The sequence below is a fragment of the Myxocyprinus asiaticus genome, chromosome 6 (assembly GCF_019703515.2).
Source record: "Myxocyprinus asiaticus isolate MX2 ecotype Aquarium Trade chromosome 6, UBuf_Myxa_2, whole genome shotgun sequence".
Lineage (NCBI taxonomy): Eukaryota > Metazoa > Chordata > Actinopteri > Cypriniformes > Catostomidae > Myxocyprinus > Myxocyprinus asiaticus.
The window spans coordinates 18,863,841-18,883,366 of NC_059349.1; the positions used below are offsets into that span (position 1 = coordinate 18,863,841).

General features: G+C 36.0%; 1 protein-coding gene across 3 annotated transcripts; it reads left to right on the plus strand.

The window, feature by feature from the left end:
- Window positions 1-514: 514 nt before the first annotated feature.
- sdr16c5a (short chain dehydrogenase/reductase family 16C, member 5a) lies at window positions 515-8,789 on the plus strand. 3 transcript variants are annotated; one of them, XM_051701014.1, is made up of 7 exons: window positions 515-637; window positions 976-1,316; window positions 2,823-2,954; window positions 3,506-3,605; window positions 4,098-4,242; window positions 5,305-5,430; window positions 7,823-8,789. In XM_051701014.1, the coding sequence occupies exons 2-7, from the start codon at window positions 996-998 to the stop codon at window positions 7,917-7,919; spliced, it is 921 nt and encodes a 306-aa protein (XP_051556974.1). In that variant the 5' UTR covers window positions 515-637; window positions 976-995; the 3' UTR covers window positions 7,920-8,789. The 3 variants fall into 3 exon arrangements, with proteins under 3 accessions (XP_051556974.1, XP_051556973.1, XP_051556975.1); XM_051701013.1 differs by having other exon boundaries at window positions 527-755; XM_051701015.1 differs by lacking the exon at window positions 2,823-2,954 and having other exon boundaries at window positions 541-755.
- Window positions 8,790-19,526: the final 10,737 nt, after the last annotated feature.

Sequence of the window (19,526 nt, forward strand, 5' to 3'; positions counted from 1 at the left end):
AAATGGAAGTAAAAGGAGTTATTAAAGGGGCTGTAAATGGGATGTGGCAAGGAAAATGGGACAGTCAGACAAAGGGGCAACATTTACATAATATCCAAAGATTAGTCGGTTTTGAGAGAAACAGTTATGGCAATAGAAGGAAAGATACCATGATATCTCGACTCAAAATTGGACACTCCTCTCTTAATCAGTCACTCTACATCATGGGCAAACATGAATCTGGTTACTGCGCTAGAAGTGGCCTTCTTGAAACAGTTGAACGTCCTAATAAAGTGTATAGGATATAAGAATGAAAGATTACAGAATATAGATGCACTAAAGTCTTTAAGAATTTCTCAGCTTTAACTGCTAAATAAGGATTCAAGAGTATATAAAGTTCTGCTAGTATATCTGAAGGATACAGACTTGAGGAACATGAGATATTCATTTATTTTATTTTATTTTGTCTCCCTAAACGTCAATGCTCCACACTCTATCCCAGTAGGTGGCGGAAATGCTTAAGCTGGTTTGCCAACCACCATAAAACATTGAAGAAGAAAAGAACCTGCTGTACCTGAAAAGTAGTGTTTAGCGTCAGTCTCTTGTCTATGCACATGTGTGAAGTGTAGCAGTGGGTAGTAACATCATTCGAGTGCAGGTGAGCTCTCGTCGTCTTCGGTTTGTTATAATTTGAAGAGCTAATGTTTAATTGACGACCTCGCTCTGCACGTGAACAACTCACCATCCGGGAACTTTGCTATTGACAAAACGCGAAGGTAAACAAGAGTTACAGCGAAACAATCTTTAATAGAACTTCTCTAGGTTCATATTTACGGAATATAAACAGTTACCGTTGTACTTTTTAAACCACTATGACGGCCCATAAACTTGATCAGTTTATCAACTTTCTGCAATGTTTGCGTAAACCAGATACTGAGCCTAATCTATGACTCACTGTTCAGTATTATTATGTGTGTATTGTTATGTTATCCACAGGGTCACCTGCACATCTCAAAATGAACTTATTCTTGGAGACTCTTCGATTGATACTGTTAACCATCTACTACCACTTGGAAGCCTTAATAAAACTACTCATTCCACTGAAGAAGAAAGATGTATCCGGTGAGATAGTGCTCATCACTGGGGCAGGTCATGGTATTGGCAGACTTATGGCCCTCGAGTTTGCCACACTTGACGTTTCACTGGTCCTATGGGACATCAATGTGGACGGGCTGAAAGAGACTGCAAGGCAGGTTAGAGATAAAGGAGCATCAAAGGTGCATTACTACGAGTGTGACTGCAGTGACAGAGCAATGGTCTATCGAGTGGCAGATCAGGTAAGCAAAGTTCAAACCTGCTCTTGTGGGTTGTGTGAGGAAATGAGCTGTCTGCCTGGAATGAGGAGTATCTATTTAAAAAAAACAGACATCTTAGTCTGAGTGCTGTTTGTTCTAACTTAAGTGATATGTTATGGCAGCATTCACTGCCATAGACAATAGAAAGCTGATTATTAGCTGATAATGTGTATAGTGTATGCATTGTATGTGTTTTAACACACCTCTGCATCACCGTTAATCTCGGCTAAGAATCTAATAGTTGTTTTGACTATTAAATTTTTGAATGTAAAAGGTCAAAAACATAAAAAGCAGGCAAAGAAAATTGATTATTATTTATCATTTAGACAAAAAAGCGAAGGATTTTTGGATACACAACACCTGATCATTTGACTGACATCCATTTTTGCTGGTGTAGACTTTTTTAGCCTGTCACTGTACTGTCTACTATACACAAACCTTATGAGGTCTTATCCAATTTTCGTGAGAGCGCTATTTGTAAGTGTAATTTTCATGCCTGTGCAAGTAAAGTTTAGGTCATGGTTTATTTGGCCATTTTGTTTAGATTTATAATTGTATTTATGAGCTAATTTGTGCTGGTGCTTTTCCACCTGTTGTCATAGTGATTTTTCAGTCACTGCAAAAGGCTGATGAAGTTGGAGAGGGTAAAATGTTAGGATTTGGTATGATTTTATTTTTTACAACTGTGTTATTTTGATTATATTTTCTTTTCGTTTGAAGTGTAATACATTTTTTAATTTAGAAATATTTTTGGTTGAATTTTTTCAAGTTTCATTAAATTAATTTTAATTTTTCAAAATCAAAATCGACCGGTAGAAGTGCATGCCGATACAATCACTGTTTATACTAGCCATGATTTTTGTCTCAGCAGGTGACAATTATTAATAATACTTCCATTCTTTAATGGAGTGTAAATCCAAATCTTGACAAGAACCACATTTTCCAAGTGTGTAAAAGAAGCGTGTCGCTGTCATAGAAATATGCCTGACATTTAACTGGGGCGCAGTTAATGCACAAAAGAACGTAAATCCATATTTCTGTTCTTCTAATTCATTGCATACAGTCCATTTACACTAGCAACTTCTTATGACTGTGCTGTCTTTGTTTATATCATTGGTGCTTGGCAGAGAATGAACTATATAATAGGATGCTGACGGTGCCAGAGAAGAACCTTAGAATAAATTGAACTTGACCCATTAGCGCTTTGCACGTGTAATTTTGCCAAACCAACTTGCACCTAGACTTAGCGCATGCTTGCACGAAAATACCAAAATTCTGTGGCAATACCCATTGACTTTGTGTGTATGACTTATCGCATAGCGCTGCACTTAGCGCTAGTAATTTTAAAATAGGGCCCTATATCTTCTGTGCCAAACATTATAACCAAATTCATGGTACATTGTAATATATTGTTGATACTGACATTGACATCACAACTCTTCAACATAAGGTTTAGGTGGGATTTTAAATTTCTTTGTACTCTTTTAGGTAAAAAGTGAAGTCGGCGATGTCACCATACTAATAAACAATGCAGGCATTGTCAATGGTAGGAAGTTCATGGACACTCCTGATGCACTAATTGAGAAAACACTCAAAGTTAATGCAATGTCTCACTTTTGGGTAGGATCATTTATATTTCTTTTTCTGTTATTGTGTGACCGAATGTAAACTTTTATACTGCAGTGCATTATATTGTTGTTTTTAAAGGTGCACTCAGTAATTTTTTTTTAAATGTCAAAGTGGCTTACACTGACACCTAGTGGCCTGGATGCTGCATCAAACACTAGTTTTCAGTTACCAGTGCCATTGTAGAAATTCACTATGCACAGTAAGCCATGATTCATTTAATCCATGATTGAACCTGTACAATAAAAGGGCAGTTACTGAGATTAAGTGAGTAGTATTCAACTGGTCATGTGATGCTAACATGGCTGCCCCTATGAGGCACCCCTGCCCCATGTACAATAAAAGAGCTTTTATAAGGTTACTGATATGACTAAACTCTTAATCTCACACGAGTGGTCATGATTTTATACATAGGTTTCAAAATTACTATTAATTTTTACTAAAGTAAAACTTTTTAAATGAGGAAACAAATTACTGAGTGCACCTTTAAGACACTTTTTTTTTTTATATATGAGCCCATTAGTGGTTGTGCCTCTTTTTTTTAGACATATAAAGCGTTTCTGCCTGCCATGACAGCCAAGAATCATGGACATCTGGTCAGTGTTGCTAGTTCTGCTGGTTTGACAGGTGTCAATGGACTGGCAGGTAATGAATTTACCCAGGTCCTCCTATCTGTGACAACTGTTCTCATGCCAGAGAGACTTTTGTGAAAGTAACAGTAATGTCCTCCAGGGCTTTGAGTTTAATTAGTCAACATGTTTAGCAAGTCATACATGTTTTAAAAATTTTGGCTGCAGAAGGTGAAACTTGATCACAATCTTGTGTTTTAAAGGAGTTTGTGATTGTGAGAACTATTGTTTGATTTCCTAGTGTAATGCAAAAAAAAAAAAAAAATGTTATGTTAAACAAAAACTCTAGACTGTATTATCATACAGGAAGCAAACATCTGAGATGTTTCGGTGACAGTTGTTGTGAATTCTTGTAATGTCTGTGTATTGTCATTGAGGTTTGCATTACTCATTACTACATGTACATAGATGTTTCAGTGACCAGCTGTCTCAAATGATTTAAAGAACTGGTTTACCTTGCTGTGTTTGTACAAAATCCTACTTGCTTGCCCACCCTCTTCCCACACAGATTATTGTGCAAGTAAGTTTGCGGCTGTGGGTTTTGCGGAGTCAGTGGCCCTTGAGCTAATGGGTGAAGGGAAGGATGGAGTCAAAACCACAATTGTCTGCCCATACTTCATCAACACGGGCATGTTTGATGGCTGTAAGACAAAGTAAGCTAGCTTACTCTTCATAATATCCAATCACATTTTTTGCTTCTTTAATGTCACTGCTGATGTTTGAACGGGAAACAGACTTATGCTGTCAAACTTTACCTTTGTGTAGTAATAATGATCAGAATCTCAGTATCATAACACTCTCAAATTGTCATGATTTAAAGGCAATGCATTCTCGGTTCTGTGTTGTTTTCTAATTAGCCATAATCAGAATCTCTGTAGGTAGGAATATACACACTGGTTTAAAATTTTTATACAATCAATATAAAGACATACGTGACAGTGGAATTGATGGTGCTACATGAAGCTTGACAAATAAAGCACTGATTCCACAAATACAACTTAACTGAAAATGATCTGACTGAAACTAAATTAGATCTCCCTGAGAAGAGGGTTTATGTGTCTTAATTTTTTTTAGGAAGCTTGTTGAACAGCAAAATCTCTGGTATTGGCATGTATTGCCATAGCCCAAAGCATTGAGCTTTAATGTAGCACACACCTAGTGATGTTGCCGAGGGACTACATCTATTTTGTGTAGTGATGGACCCTTCAAGTGTCTGAATGGTTTAAGAACATTTACAAGAGTCAGGTTTCTTTCCTGCTCCTGGTGAAAATTAGTATTGAATTTACATTTGTTGTGATACCCAACAAGTATGTGTGAGAAATAGCCATTAAAGGAATAGTATACTAAAAAATAAAAATTCTGTCAGCTCACCCACCCTCAAGTCATTCCAAATCTATTTAATTGTCTTTCTTCTGTGGAGAAAGAAATATAAAATACAAAAGGAGAAGTTCTGAAGACTTTCTTTTCGCTCCATAAGGCGTGAAACATTGCGCGAGTCATATGGAACACTTTTATTATACTTTTATGGTACTTTTGCATCCTTTCTGAAGCTTAAAATCTTCAGGCACCATTTTGTAATTGTATGGAAAAAAGCGACTATCATTTCAGAATTTCTACTTTTGTATTCCATATGGGTTTGACTTTTTTTCTTAACAAACTCATTCTTTTTCAAATTTGTCCTATCAATCATGATCAGGCATGTGCCTTGTGTGCAGGTGGCCCCGACTGCTGCCCATCTTGGATCCAGACTATGTTGCTAAGATGATCGTCAATGCCATTCTAACAGATCAAGTTTATGTCTTACTTCCAAAGTCCTTGTACGTTTTGATAGCCTTGAAAGGGTAAGTTCCCTCTGAGTTGTACAGGGCTTTTTTCAGGTTTCTCAGGGTAAAGATATGCCTGTTGATTTCCTTTCATGTTTTAAATGTTTGTTTTAACTTGAAACTCTTGACGTAGCCAAATTTTAATTTTTGCCTCAATTATGAGTACTGTTATCAAAGCTTTTCTAAGCCAGAATCCTCCAAGCTGGATGTAAATGGTCTTATATAAACAAACAAAGGTATAATCAAGACCTTTTGCCATCCAAAAGCATGGGTCAGCAAGAATACGAATAAATAAACAATTCTTTTGAAAACAAACGTGGCACAACAAAGTAATGCCAGACAGCTGAATAAATTATAAAGCAGAAGCTGCCTTATGATTTTATGAGAACACATGAATGAATGACGTATCACATGCTGCTTCGAGTGTTCCTGATGAAACGTAACGCTCTGAAACACGGTAAAAAAAAAAAACCTCTCCACATTCTGCAACCTTCTTTACACAATGTAACAGACTCATTTACATAGCAGGAGCAATGAGTGGAGAGTGTATCAACTGAAAAAACATACAAAATCAATGACCCTTGTGTAAATGGCAACAAACTTTTAAACTGTCTCTTATGGTGACATTAGATCCATGCAGTGTATAAACAGTAAAACCAGTTTAAAGTTTAACCTGTGTGTTCGTTGTCAGTGGAAGGACTAATTCAGGGATGTGTAATGACTAATTCCACTATAGTCTATTATGTCAAAGAAAATCTACTCTGGTGAAGAGGAGGCCAATGGGATTAACAGTGATGTCTCGAGTGAGACTTATAGGTCTTTAGTCAGAGTCTAGCACTTCTAGAATGAAACTTTCTCGAATGCTGACTGGGCAGGACTGTGTGGATTTACTCATCTGCCTGGGGACATTAGGCCTTGTTCAAACTGCACCCAATTACGATTGTTTTTCGAGTGTGATCTATAAGACTGACTGTCCTCTTTTTGCAAGTGATGAAATTGGATCCATTTGTTCAGACAGTGTAGTCAGTATCCGGTATATCTACATTAGTTGTTATAGCAATGATTTGACCTGATGCTGTGAGACTTTCTTCTACAACAGTTGAGAGTAGCTGCCAGTGCAGAAATAGAAAAACTTGAAATGTTACTTCTCATGGATATCATGAGGAAATGAACTCCATGTGGTGTAGAGACAAAGTAAACGTCAGAGGCATTGCCTGTATTTCACATATTCATACGTATACTTTGTTTGAAACTGTTTACTCATTAAATACATAATGCCTTATTCAAGGCATATGCCATATAATTCAATATATGGTGAAAGAGTAAGCTAAAACGAGTGAGTTCGGACACTGGGACAACTGCTCGTTATGTACAATGTTACATACAGTATGTGTTGCATCCTAAATGGAAAAACAAAATTAACGAGAAAAAAGTGACTTAATGAAAATATGATCTTACTGTTTAGAATTAACTGATTTCAAACCACGTTTGAATATGGCATTTAATTTTGGACAAAGACACCTTATATTTCACTTTTGAAAAGAAGCACATTGCTATGCCTACTACAGTGTATTTATTCTACTTATTCATATGAGTAAGAGCATTACGTCAGTAGAGAAACTATCGTTGATTCTACAACCAGTTCTGCCAGTTGTAGAACTTGTACTTTATGCGAAATGTTTCACAACTGTACTAATGTAAAGAAGCATGTATTTCATAACACCTTTTTCACAGTCTTGGCTTGAACACCAAGGACCTTTTCAACTCCATATTTAATGTAGCTGTTACAATTACTGATGCCACTACTTACAAAGTCGGGCAGATAAAGCAACACCTGTTTGCGTGGGCTGGGAGACAGACTTCCGTGCATAAAATTAGCCAATTAATTCCAACCCATTCTTGGTCTTGAATGTGTTTTGGACAGTAGAGCCATAATTATCAAGGCTGCAGCATTTGAATGGGAAGTAGCATTCTTTATTTAATTATCCTCTGTGCTTTTTACAGAAACACGTATTTGAAACTTTGTCTGTCTGATTCAAATCATATCAATTAAATCATCAAATCCATTACATTTCTTATTATAATATTCCAATATGAGACAGGGCTTTTAGAATATCTGTTGATTAGGTGATAATCAGGTGTGAATTATCTAATTTTCTGGCCTGTTCATTATTTTACGTGGTGAATGTTCGCCTTTCACACTTTTTCCTGCCGCCTTGCTCAGACTTTATTATAATTTAATACTTTTTACATTTTAAAATTTCAGCACAAGCTCTCTGTGAAAAAGTATTCAGTAGTACAAAGACATGGGGCATCACATCATCTTAAGTCATTTTGAATGGAATAGTAATATGCCTTCAGATATGCTAAGAAATACTGATGTATTTTTATTCTTGCTGTTTCTTTGTAGTTTGGTCCCGTACAAGCAATCCGTCATCCTGAGTGTGTACTTTGGGGCCTTCAATTTCATGGATGCTTTCAAAGGACGAGAAAAGAAACAGGACTAAATATAATACGAGTTTTTCTCTCTCTCATTGTGATACTGATCCAGAACTCCTAATGCTATTTATACATGAAATTTTTCATGATTTGTGAACAACTACTGCCATAGAGTTATTCCAGGGCCTCTAATGACATAAATCAGAATAAAAATGGTCCAACAAAGATAGTTTGAATTATATCTTGTTTGGATATAGGGGGAGAGGCTTTTAAAGTAAAAATGTATTACAAATGCATGAAAAAAAATGCATGTTGTTAAACAAAAGTACAGGGTAGGCTATGTTTAAGTTGGTCTCATTTCAAAAGCAGTACATGATAATACTACAGCAATGTCAAATGTACTTATGCTAGGTGGTACACGTTGTGTATTGTAAAATGTGAAATATTTTACATTTAGCTTATCACTGTCTGTGCCACCAAGTGTACACTTTTTCTTTGACTACCTTTTTGTACAGTAGTTTGAAGCTGTAACCTTGCCTTAGAACCTAACGAAGATTAGTGAACTGATTTACCCTAAGAAGAATAGAATTATGGTGCTGGAACAAATAAACCATAAGGTTTTAATATTGTTTTATTTGAGCTTCTTTCATTGACCAGCTCTTATCACTGACAGCATGGAATTGCATGCAAATGGCACCATCTAGTGTTGTTAAAAGCATTGTTTATGAAGCTAAAAATTAGGCTTTTCTTTCTTTTCTTTTTTTTTAAAACTCAGGGCAAACAAGCATTGCATTAATGTGTGATGGTACTATGTAAACAAACATTGCAGAGAATAGTTTGAATAGCAATTAGCCAGGATGTTAAAAAATACAGAATTTGAAATGTATTTTAGATTATTGATTTTAATAGATTATATCAAATAAATCATATTTTAAACACCCTGAGCTTTGTTTATACAGTATATGTTTGTGTGTGTGTACAGCATACAGCTCTGGAAAAAATTGAGACCACTGCAAAATTATCAGTTTCTCTGGATTTACTATTTAAAGGCATGTGTTTGAGTAAAATGAACATTTTTGTTTTATTCTGTAAAGTACTGACAACATTCCTCCCAAATTCCAAATAAAAATATTGTCATTTATAGCATTTATTTGCAGAAAATTACAACTGGTTAAAATAACAGAAAAGATGCAGTGTTTTTAGACCTCGAATAATGCAAACAAAAGTTCATATTCATTTTTAAACAACACAATACTAAAGTTTTAACTTAGGAAGTGTTCAGAAATCAATATTTGGTGGAATAACCCTGATTTTCAATCAAAGCTTTCATGCATCTTGGCATGCTCTCTACCAGTCTTTCACATTGCTGTTGGGTGACTTTATGCCACTCCTGGCACAAAAATGCAAGCAGCTCATCTTTGTTTGATGGCTTGTGGCCATCCATCTTCCTCTTGATCACATTCTAGAAGTTTTTAATGGGGTTCAGGTCTGGAGATTGGGCTGGCCATGACAGGGTCTTGATCCGGTGGTCCTCCATCCACACCATGATTTGACCTGGCTGTGTGGCATGGAGCACTGTCCTGCTGAAGAAAACAATCTTCAGATTTGGGGAACATTGTCAGAGCAGAAGGAAGCAAGTTTCCTTCCAGTATAACCTTGTGCGTGGCTTGATTCATGCGTCCTTCACAAAGATGTATCTGCCCGATTCTAGCCTTGCTGAAACATCCCCAGATCATCACAATTTTTGTGCCAGGAGTGGCATAAAGTCACCCAACAGAATTGTGAAAGACTGGTAGAGAGCATGCCAAGACGCATGAAAGCTGTGTTTGAAAATCAGGGTTATTCCACCAAATATTGATTTCTTCCTAAGTTAAAACTTTAGTATTGTGTTGTTTAAAAATGAATGTGAACTTGCATTTCTTTGCATTATTTGAGGTATGAAAACACTGCATCTTTTTTATTATTTTGACCAGTTGTCATTTTCTGTGAAAAAATTTGCTAAATGACAATATTTTTAATTGGAATTTGGGAGAAATGTTGTCAGTACTTTACAGAATAAAACAAAAATGTTCATTTTACTCACACATGCCTACATTTGTGCTCAAATGTTTGTATACCTGTAGAATTGGTAGTATATATACTATTTTTAAAGAAAACATGATTGAGACAGGCAAAACATATTTCTTTTATTTCTTATGGGATTCATATTCAACTGTAGGTTATAACAGAATGGCACAATCATAAAACAAAACATGGCAACAAAGAAAAAAATGAAATGACCCCTGTTCAAAAGTCTGCATACCCTTAGTTCTTAATACTGTGTATTGCCCCCTTTAGCATCAATGACAGCGTGCAGTCTTTTGTAATAGTTGTCTATGAGGTCCTAAATTCTTGCAGGTGGTATAGCTGCCCATTCATCTTGGCAAAATGCATCCAGGTCATGCAAAGTCTTTGGTCGTCTTGCATGAACCGCACATTTGAGATTTCCCAGAGTGGCTCGATGAAATTAAGATCAGGAGACTGTGATGGCCACTCCAGAACCTTCACCTTTTTCTGCTGTAACCACTGGAGGGTCAACTTGGCCTTGTGCTTAGGGTCATTGTCCTGCTGGAAAGTGTAAGAGCGTCCCATGCGCAGCTTTCGTGCAGAAGAATGCAAATTGTCTGGCAGTATTTTCTGATAACATGCTGCATTCATCTTGCCATCAATTTTCACAAGATTCCCTGTGCCTTTAGAGCTCACACACCCCCAAAACATCAGTGAGCCACCACCATGCTTCACAGTGGGGATGGTATTCTTTTCACTATAGGCCTTGTTGACACCTCTCCAAACAAAGCGCTTATGGTTGTGACCATAAAGCTCTATTTTGGTCTCATCACTCCAAATTACAGTGTGCCAGAAGCTGTGAGGCGTGTCAAGGTGTTGTCGGGCATATTGTAACCGGGCTTTTTTGTGGCATTGGCGCAGTAAAGGCTTCTTTCTGGCAACTCAACCATGCAGCTCATTTTTGTTCAAGTATCGTTGTATTGTGCTCCTTGAAACAACCACACCATCTTTTTCCAGAGCAGCCTGTATTTCTCCTGAGGTTACCCGTGGGTTTTTCTTTGTATCTCGAACAATTCTTCTGGCAGTTGTGGCTGAAATCTTTCTTGGTCTACCTGACCTTGGCTTGGTATCAAGAGATCCCCAAATTTTCCACTTCTTAATAAGTGACTGAACAGTACTGACTGGCATTTTCAAGGCTTTGGATATCTTTTTATATCCTTTTCCATCTTTATAAAGTTCCATTACCTTGTTACGCAGGTCTTTTGACAGTTCTTTTCTGCTCCCCATGGCTCAGTATCTAGCCTGCTCAGTGCGTCCATGTGAGAGCTAACAAACTCATTGACTATTTATACACAGACACTAATTGTAATTTAAAAAGCCACAGGTGTGGGAAATTAACCTTTAATTGCCATTTAAACCTGTGTGTCACCTTGTGTCTGTAACAAGGCCAAACATTCAAGGGTATGTAAACTTTTGATCAGGGCCATTTGGGTGATTTCTGTTATCATTATGATTACTAAAAAGAAGCCAAACAACTATGCAATAGTAAATGGCTTCATATGATCACTATCCTTAAATAAAAGATTTTTTGCATGATCAGTCATATTTTCAAAATCAATGCCATAATTTCACAATTTCTGCCAGGGTGTGCAAACTTTTGAGCACAAAAGTATAAATAGAAAATCCAGAGAAAACTGATAATTTTGCAGTGGTCTCTTAATTTTTCCAGAGCTGTATATATTTATTTATTTATTTTAAGTTAGGGAATGGGAAGAAAAGCATTCTTCATGTAGCTTTCAATTTGCAGTCCTCCTGTAACACAAGACAGGTAACAGACCATAGAATTCAAATTGCACAAGCCGCACTTCAACAGCATCTTAAAGTGATTGACAGGCATCAGGTTTGGCCCTTTATGACCTTTAACAAATGCAGGTGGAACAGAGAAAGATGGATGATTTGAATGAGTTGCTAAGGTTAGATCTGAGATGGAGCAGAGCATGAGGCCTGCTGGGAGTAAGAAATAGATTTTCAATTTATTGTTTGCCATCGCAGCACCTCATTCCACAGCTCATCAGACAGAAAATATATTCAAAGCACAGCAGCAGGCCAGCACAGGAGAGAACATGACATACTATAGAAAGTACTATATGGCCGATATCACACAGCTTTACAGTTGATTAGGTTTATTTCTTTCAGAATGGATCATATGCATGTATGTACATTTTATATATATATATATATATATATATATATATATATATAATATACATATATCAGTATATATAATATATATACACACACACACACACAATTATATAACTAAAAGAAAAGGTAAGATTATGAGGTCCATTCTGACGAATGAATGTTTCCACCCTGACCGACAATGCAAGAAACTTATATTCAGTCTTCCACTAGACCTCTCTCTCCGTCAGAAGATAGGAGATATAAATATCAGAGTTCTCTCTTATATCCAAAACCAATCAACATAAACAGCTTACATTAACTCACTCTTCTACCAGCCCAAGAGCTAGCAGATATTTCAGGGGAAAGGCAGGAGATGAAGTGATGGTAAAAATGAGCAAAGTTAATTATTCAATCTTCGTTGCGTCTTCCTCAATGCTCAGTCTGACCAGCACAAATTCAACATGTTATTATAGCAACCAAGCAAAGACAACAGAAAATGTATGTTTCACAACTTCATCCTGTGACGTTGAAGAACTTGAAATGGAAACAACTCTTTATCTCTAACTTAAAAAGACAATATCACACAAGATTAAACAGAAATAAAAATGCATAGCAAGAGCAAGAAAATTATATAAAAAGAATTAATAAAATGTAATATCAAATTAATAAAGAAATGAGTAAATGTATAAGATATACAATGCATTCAGAGAGTATTCAGACCCCTTCATTTTATTCACATTTTATATTGCAGCCTTATGCTAAAATGCTTTAAATAATTACATTTTTTCACATCAATCTACACTCCATACCCCATAATGACAAAGCAAAAATCAGATATTTGATAACTGAAAATTTATCAAAATTAAAAAAAACTGAAATATCACATCTACATAATTATTCAGACCCTTAACTCAGAACTTAGTTGAAGCACCTTTGGCAGTGATTACAGCCTCAAGTCTTTTTGGGTATGATACGACAAGCTTTGCACACCTGGATAAGGGGAATTTCTGCCATTCTTCTCTGCAGATCCTCTCAAGCTCTGTCAAGCTGGATGGGGACCGTCGGTGGACAGCCATTTTCAAGTCTTTCCAGAGATGTTCGATTGGGTTCAAGTCCGGGCTCTGGCTGGGCCACTCAAGGACATTCACAGAGTTGTTCCTATGCCACTCTTGCGTTGTCTTGGCTGTGTGCTTAGAGTCATTGTATTGTTGGAAGGCGAACCTCAGGCCCAGTCTGAGGTCCTGAGCACTCTGGACCAGGTTTTCATTAAGGATATCTCTGTATTTTACTGCATTCAAGCTTTCCTTCAACCCTGACCAGTCCCCCAGTACCTGCCGCTGAAAAACTCCCCCACAGGATTTTTTTTTTTTTTTTTTGCATGTCTTGCACTGAGGAGAGGCTTCCATCCTGCCACTCTGCCATAAAGCCCAGATCGGTGGATTGTTGCAGTGATGGTTGTCCTACAAGTTTCTCCACATATGATCTATGGAGCTCAACCAGAGTGACCATTGGGTTCTTGGTCACCTCTCTTACCAAGGCCCTTCTTCCCCGATTGCTCAGTTTGGCCGGGCAGACAGTTCTTGGAAGAGTTCTGGTTGTTCCAAACTTCCATTTAAGAATTATGGAGGCCAATGTGCTCTTGGGAACCTTTAATGCAGCTGAAATGTTTTTGTAGCCTTCCCCAGATCTGTTCTTCGACACAATCCTTCTCTGAGCTCTGCAGGCAGTTCCTTTGATCTCATGGCTTGGGTTTTTGCTCTGATATGCATTTTCAGCTGAGACCTTGTATAGACAGGTGTGTGCCTTTCCAAATCATGTCCAATCAATTGAATTTACCACAGGTGGACTCCAATCAAAGTGTAGAAACATCTCAAAGATGATCCAGAGAAATGGGATGCACCTGAGCTAAATTTCAAGTGTCATAGCAAAGGGTCTGAATACTTATGTCAATGTGATATTTCAGTTTTTTGAAACTGATATTTGATATTTCACATTATTTATTCTAATAAATGTAGGGTACAATATGGCTAAAGGTCCCCTGGGGTAAGAGGCACATTTGAATTTTTTTTTAAAAATTTTAAAACACTAAATAGCAACAAACACTACTACAGTACTTTCCTAAACACCTATTTGTTACTATGTACTGCAAAATGTTCCTGATTTTTGCGTTTGGTGTCTAAAGTTTGATTTTAAGGTAATTTGATCTAATATTTAATAATTTTTAAAAATGCTATGAATCCCTGAAACTGTCACATTTATTTTGAGCCAAAATTATTATTTCTAATTTGTAGTTTTGTTTAAGGTCATTAAATCAAAAGTTTTTTTAATAACTGTCCAATAAGTGAAAGGATGGTATTTGAGGTAAAAAAGCCCCTGTTGCAGGGGCTATAGGCCCCCATGAAACACATTGTTTGTTCAAAGCGGACTCATATTGACTGATGCAATCACAATGGAGATTAATTTGTTTAAAGAAAACTTTAAATGTTATGAAATGCCAAATGTGATTTAACCTTTAAATTGTGTTCTGGTCATTTTGTCCCAGATGACTGTTTCTTTTTTCTTATGATTTTTTATTTAATTTTTTTATTTTTTTATTTTTATTTTATTTTATTTTTTTATTCATTTGGAATAAAAATCCTTAACTTTGTTTACAAATGGTGTTTGAAAACACAAACAAAATGTTGACCATTTTCTTTACATTTTTCTAATTTTATTTTACTTTGTTACACTTATTGTGTTCCTGGTCAAAAGTAACTGGCCATTGGAAATTAATGGATTAAACTACAAAATACAGAAATATTAAGTGATCAGGAGCATCCCAATCCTTTAGATGAGCACATATGTGACGTGTGCTTGCACACACAAAGTCATCTGACATGTACACACACAGTGTGTTGAGTGCCCTTTAGTGCATCGTCTTTCCATGTACACTCTGAGGAATATTTCAAAATCTACTTATATTATGTTTGGGCTCGTTTGAATCGGGATAGTCTGTTGTAAATTACGATATGTCATTGTCTATGTTAAATGTATGTTAATAAGGAGAAACATGACAAAAAGACACCTGTTTATCATAACTGTGTCTCTGTGGTAATTTCATACACTAAAACTCATTGCAGTTTGGCCTCTGAGTGAAACCAATCTGGTCACTGCATTCTACAAATTGAGACCTTTCCAACGATATATAACTCGTGACTATATCATCTTTTTGTATGGTTTTACCAACTCTGAACATAATTGTTGTGATAAATTAGCAAATTATGAGAACAAAACAGTTCTTATTTGTCAGCTAATTAAAAAGCATTTTTAAGAATTGCTAGGATCAGCTATATGCATTGTAAAGTCCAGATTCTAAGATTTAAAATGACACCTATTTTGTTCAGATCAAGCAAGTGATTATTAAATTATAATTGTATTTATTTATTTTCCGCAGGGGACTAGCCCGGCATGAGCGAAGTTCAATTAATTTTTCTATCAATAAAAAAATATTCATTTAAAAAATCTGTTCAAAAAAATGAGTACAAAACCTGTCATATTTACTAAAAAAGAAGTTGACAAAAGATCTAATGCAATATCTTGTGGTAATATGTGCAATACAAATTATTAATAAACCATCTTAGTGGGCCTGTCATTTTTGACCGTGAACACAATATGTTAGCACAAAATGAACACAGCACAAGGTTAAATAAAAAAAAAAATTAACCCTTTTCTGAAGTGGTTATTTTGAATATCTTAATTTGTAACTCAAAAAGCATCTTGCTGTCTCAAAGTATTTGCCTAGTTGACAAAGTTTGCCCGATAACTATATTGTCCCTGTATTTACACGATATCACTACCTGAATAAAAAATACTAAATACTAAAGCTAATTTTACCTAAGGTGTGCCTTTAACCCCATTGTACCTTATATTAACAAAGAAAACTATTAGGTTATTTTAAAAATTATTAGCTCTCTAAACGTAAAGCATATTTTCACACAGTTAATTAAATACAGCGATTCTGCGTGTGTGAATCAGATTTAATCTTAAAACGTATAGGTTCCAAGAGGCCCGGTCTCTACATTTCCTTCCCAGCAAAGGTCCGGATAGTATGTAGCTTACATGGTGTCAGTAGTTATATGGCTAGGAAATTATGTATCTTTTTTTAAATATTTTTTTTAACTTGCCATGTTGACAGCAATAGTACTTTGTAAAAGAAAAAAAAAATCCTGATGAGGACACTGGGGGCCCAGAGACAGCTAATGGGGTCTGAGAGATCTTTTCTACCAAAAGATTAAAATATTTCATCAAGACTTCATCAGTCGAGGCCACTTCAATGCAGTGCCGGTCCTACCCCATTTGGCACCCTAGGCGAGACTCTCCAGTACTTTGTGTACCCCCCCTAAAATTCTTAGAGAGCTATGTATTACTTTTACACAAAAAAGCACAAATTAACACAATACATCCAAATGTGTGTAAACCCAAACTAGCAAAACATTATAACAATGTTGGGAAGAAATATGCAAGTGCATGTTATGGCTTAAGTAGGGTATCACTATATACAGGAATAACTTTAATATAAAGTGCACGTAAACAAAGTCAAGTGGTCTAAGATGTTAAATAAAGGCACACTGCCCTATCTATGATCTATGCACTTTGTACAGTATATTTCACAGCAGGCACATTTAAAGGCTTTCATCATTACTGGGGATTCTGGGGCCCATCAAGTACACAATCTATTGTACTATGATGTTGTAGGGGGGGTTAAAATTATTTATTTTATTTATTCATTTTGCAAAAACAGCACCAAAGCATTCATTTCTGGTGATTTTGAGCTTCATTTCAACTTTTTCTTTAGTAGCCTATGTATATATATTGTGTAGCATTAATGAATGGACTAAAAACATATTGTCACTTTTTCACATTACACAGCACAAGATAAATTTTATTAAATTTACCTTTCTCAATTTCCTGCTGTGGCAGTATCATGGTGCAGTGATGGTACAATATGGTAAAACCTTGGTATTTTTATTATATACAGTAGGCCTGTATCATTACAGGTATTTATTTGGAAGGCTACTCCAAAGAACATGTCCAAAAACATGGTATTGGTTTGGTTTTGGTGCTTTTAAGCGCTTTCATGTAATGTAAGTGTTTTGATACACTTTTATTTAGAAAGTATCTTTACCTGCAGTAGACAATCGTTCACAGACTGCACTCGCACATGATCTTCATCACTGGCAAATGACTGAATACAGCTGCAGGTTTTGTTTCAATGAATTGTAAGTAAATATTCACTTCATTCAGCTTTGTTTTTGTTCTCTGTCTTCTAAAGCATCCCATTTACTGTGTGACAAAGAGCTTCAAACGATTCAGCCTGCACGTTAGACAAATTCATTGAGAAGTATCGACACAAAAGACTGATTAATTCACGCATCGGGCATCACTTCGATTCACGAGCCCCGCGCTCGTGAGTCTATGGCCGTGTTCACAATGCACACTATCCATACTACTCTCACTGTTGTTTGCCAAACATGGATATAACAGAAACCGTAAAAGTATGGTAGTAAAGCATTTAGTACGCTGTCTATTTGATCCGTGGGGGGCGCCACAACACATCATCGGAAAACACAGGGTGCATTTTGTTCTGAATGGACCATTTTTATATTTTCCTTAAAGTGAGAAGTACTAACAACAAACAAACAATTTACATAACAGTGAAGCATTACATATCTGTTTGATTAATTTAAGGATAACTTTCATTACCATGATGATATCTCTGCTTAATTTTCACAAAATTAGAACAAAAATCTGTTTATTATGAAAGGCTCGTGACATGCTGATTAATGAAGCTAAATTTAGATGGAAAAAACGTTATACCTGGTTTAGCTGAACTGGCTGAATCACATATCAGACAGATGAAGATAGTTTCACTTAATTTTTGTTTTCTGCAGTGTGTTTAAGCGAAAGATGCCAGTATCTGTAGCTGTGTCTCCGCTACTGTTGTTAAAATAACCGCACCTGCAACTCGTACGTACAGTAAATTAAGCTTTATGCGGCGCCTCAGGTCTATAGCGGGGAGAGAGGCAGGAATAAAGTGAGTAGCGCTGAACATGCTTTATTCCTGCTCAGCGCGCAAATACACGTATGCTTACATAATCACTTAGCCAGGTGTCAGATAACTAGCACAAAGCTTCAGAGGTGGGTCCGGATTTAATTGTCCTTCGGTCTGGTTTGGGAACGGAGTCCGCCTATTGAGTACCCTTGTTATAGGTCTATTGTCAGGGTTGTGAGGGTTACTTTTGAAATGTATTGCACTACAGATTACAGAATACATGCTGTAAAATGTAATTTGTAATGTATTCCATTAGATTACTCAAGGTCAGTAATGTATTCTAAATACTTTGGAGTACTTCTTCAGCACTGGTAGATTTTTTCACTTGTTTTGACTATAAAAACTCTGCCAGTACAGTAAGACAAAATACACATGTTAAAAATACATTCTCTGAAAAATCTAAATAACTTATGCAGTGTTGTTTCTAAAACAAGATTAATCTAAATGATCTTGTTTTAAGGATTTTTAGATATTTTTATAGGAAAACAATACAAACATTATTATTAGAATATAACTTTGCCCTAATATCAAAGATCTTACTAGAAAAAAGAAATTATGATCCAACGTGAATTTTCTTGATAAAAAAATATGATTGTGCCTGGTAACGTGCATGTAAAATGGCTAGAAATAGCATTTTAGCTTAGCGTAAAGATGACAATTTACACAAGGTTTATTTCTATTTCTTCTGCTCCAAACTTACTTCAAACTTACTTCTCTGTCTGCTCGTATGAATGTAACACATCATAAGAAAGTGTTTCACTGCTGTTCAAATGCACTTTGGATCGCATCATTTATATGTATAAATGTTTTCCATCTGAAAGGACTAAATATTAAATGAAACAAATGACAATAAAATGCAAAGTAATCTCTTCAGTAATCAAAATACTTTTTGAATGTAACTGTATTCTGATTATTAATGATTTAAATTGTAACTGTAGTGGAATACAGTTACTTATATTTTGTATTTTAAATACGTAATCCCGTTACATGTATTCCGTTACTCCCCAACACTGCCTATTGTCGAAGTGTTACGTTAATTGAGTAGGACAGCGCAAATGAAGAAAAACGCAAAACACTGCAAAAACTTGCTGTCTGTTGGCAGACTGCTTCGCAGACTAATATTTCCATTAGGCAATGTAGCTTTTTGCCACTAGAATGCGCTACTGTCACACGTTAATTTATAGACATCTTTCGCCGAGAACATTTTCACTGTACACTAGCCATAGTGGCCAAATAATAAATGGTCATTCACGCTCTGGCTACAATAGATTAAAACTGGGCTGCAGTTTACGCGAACGCAGCATCCTAAAGTTGCTTGATGTCTCTTGTTTTATTATTATTATTATTATTATTA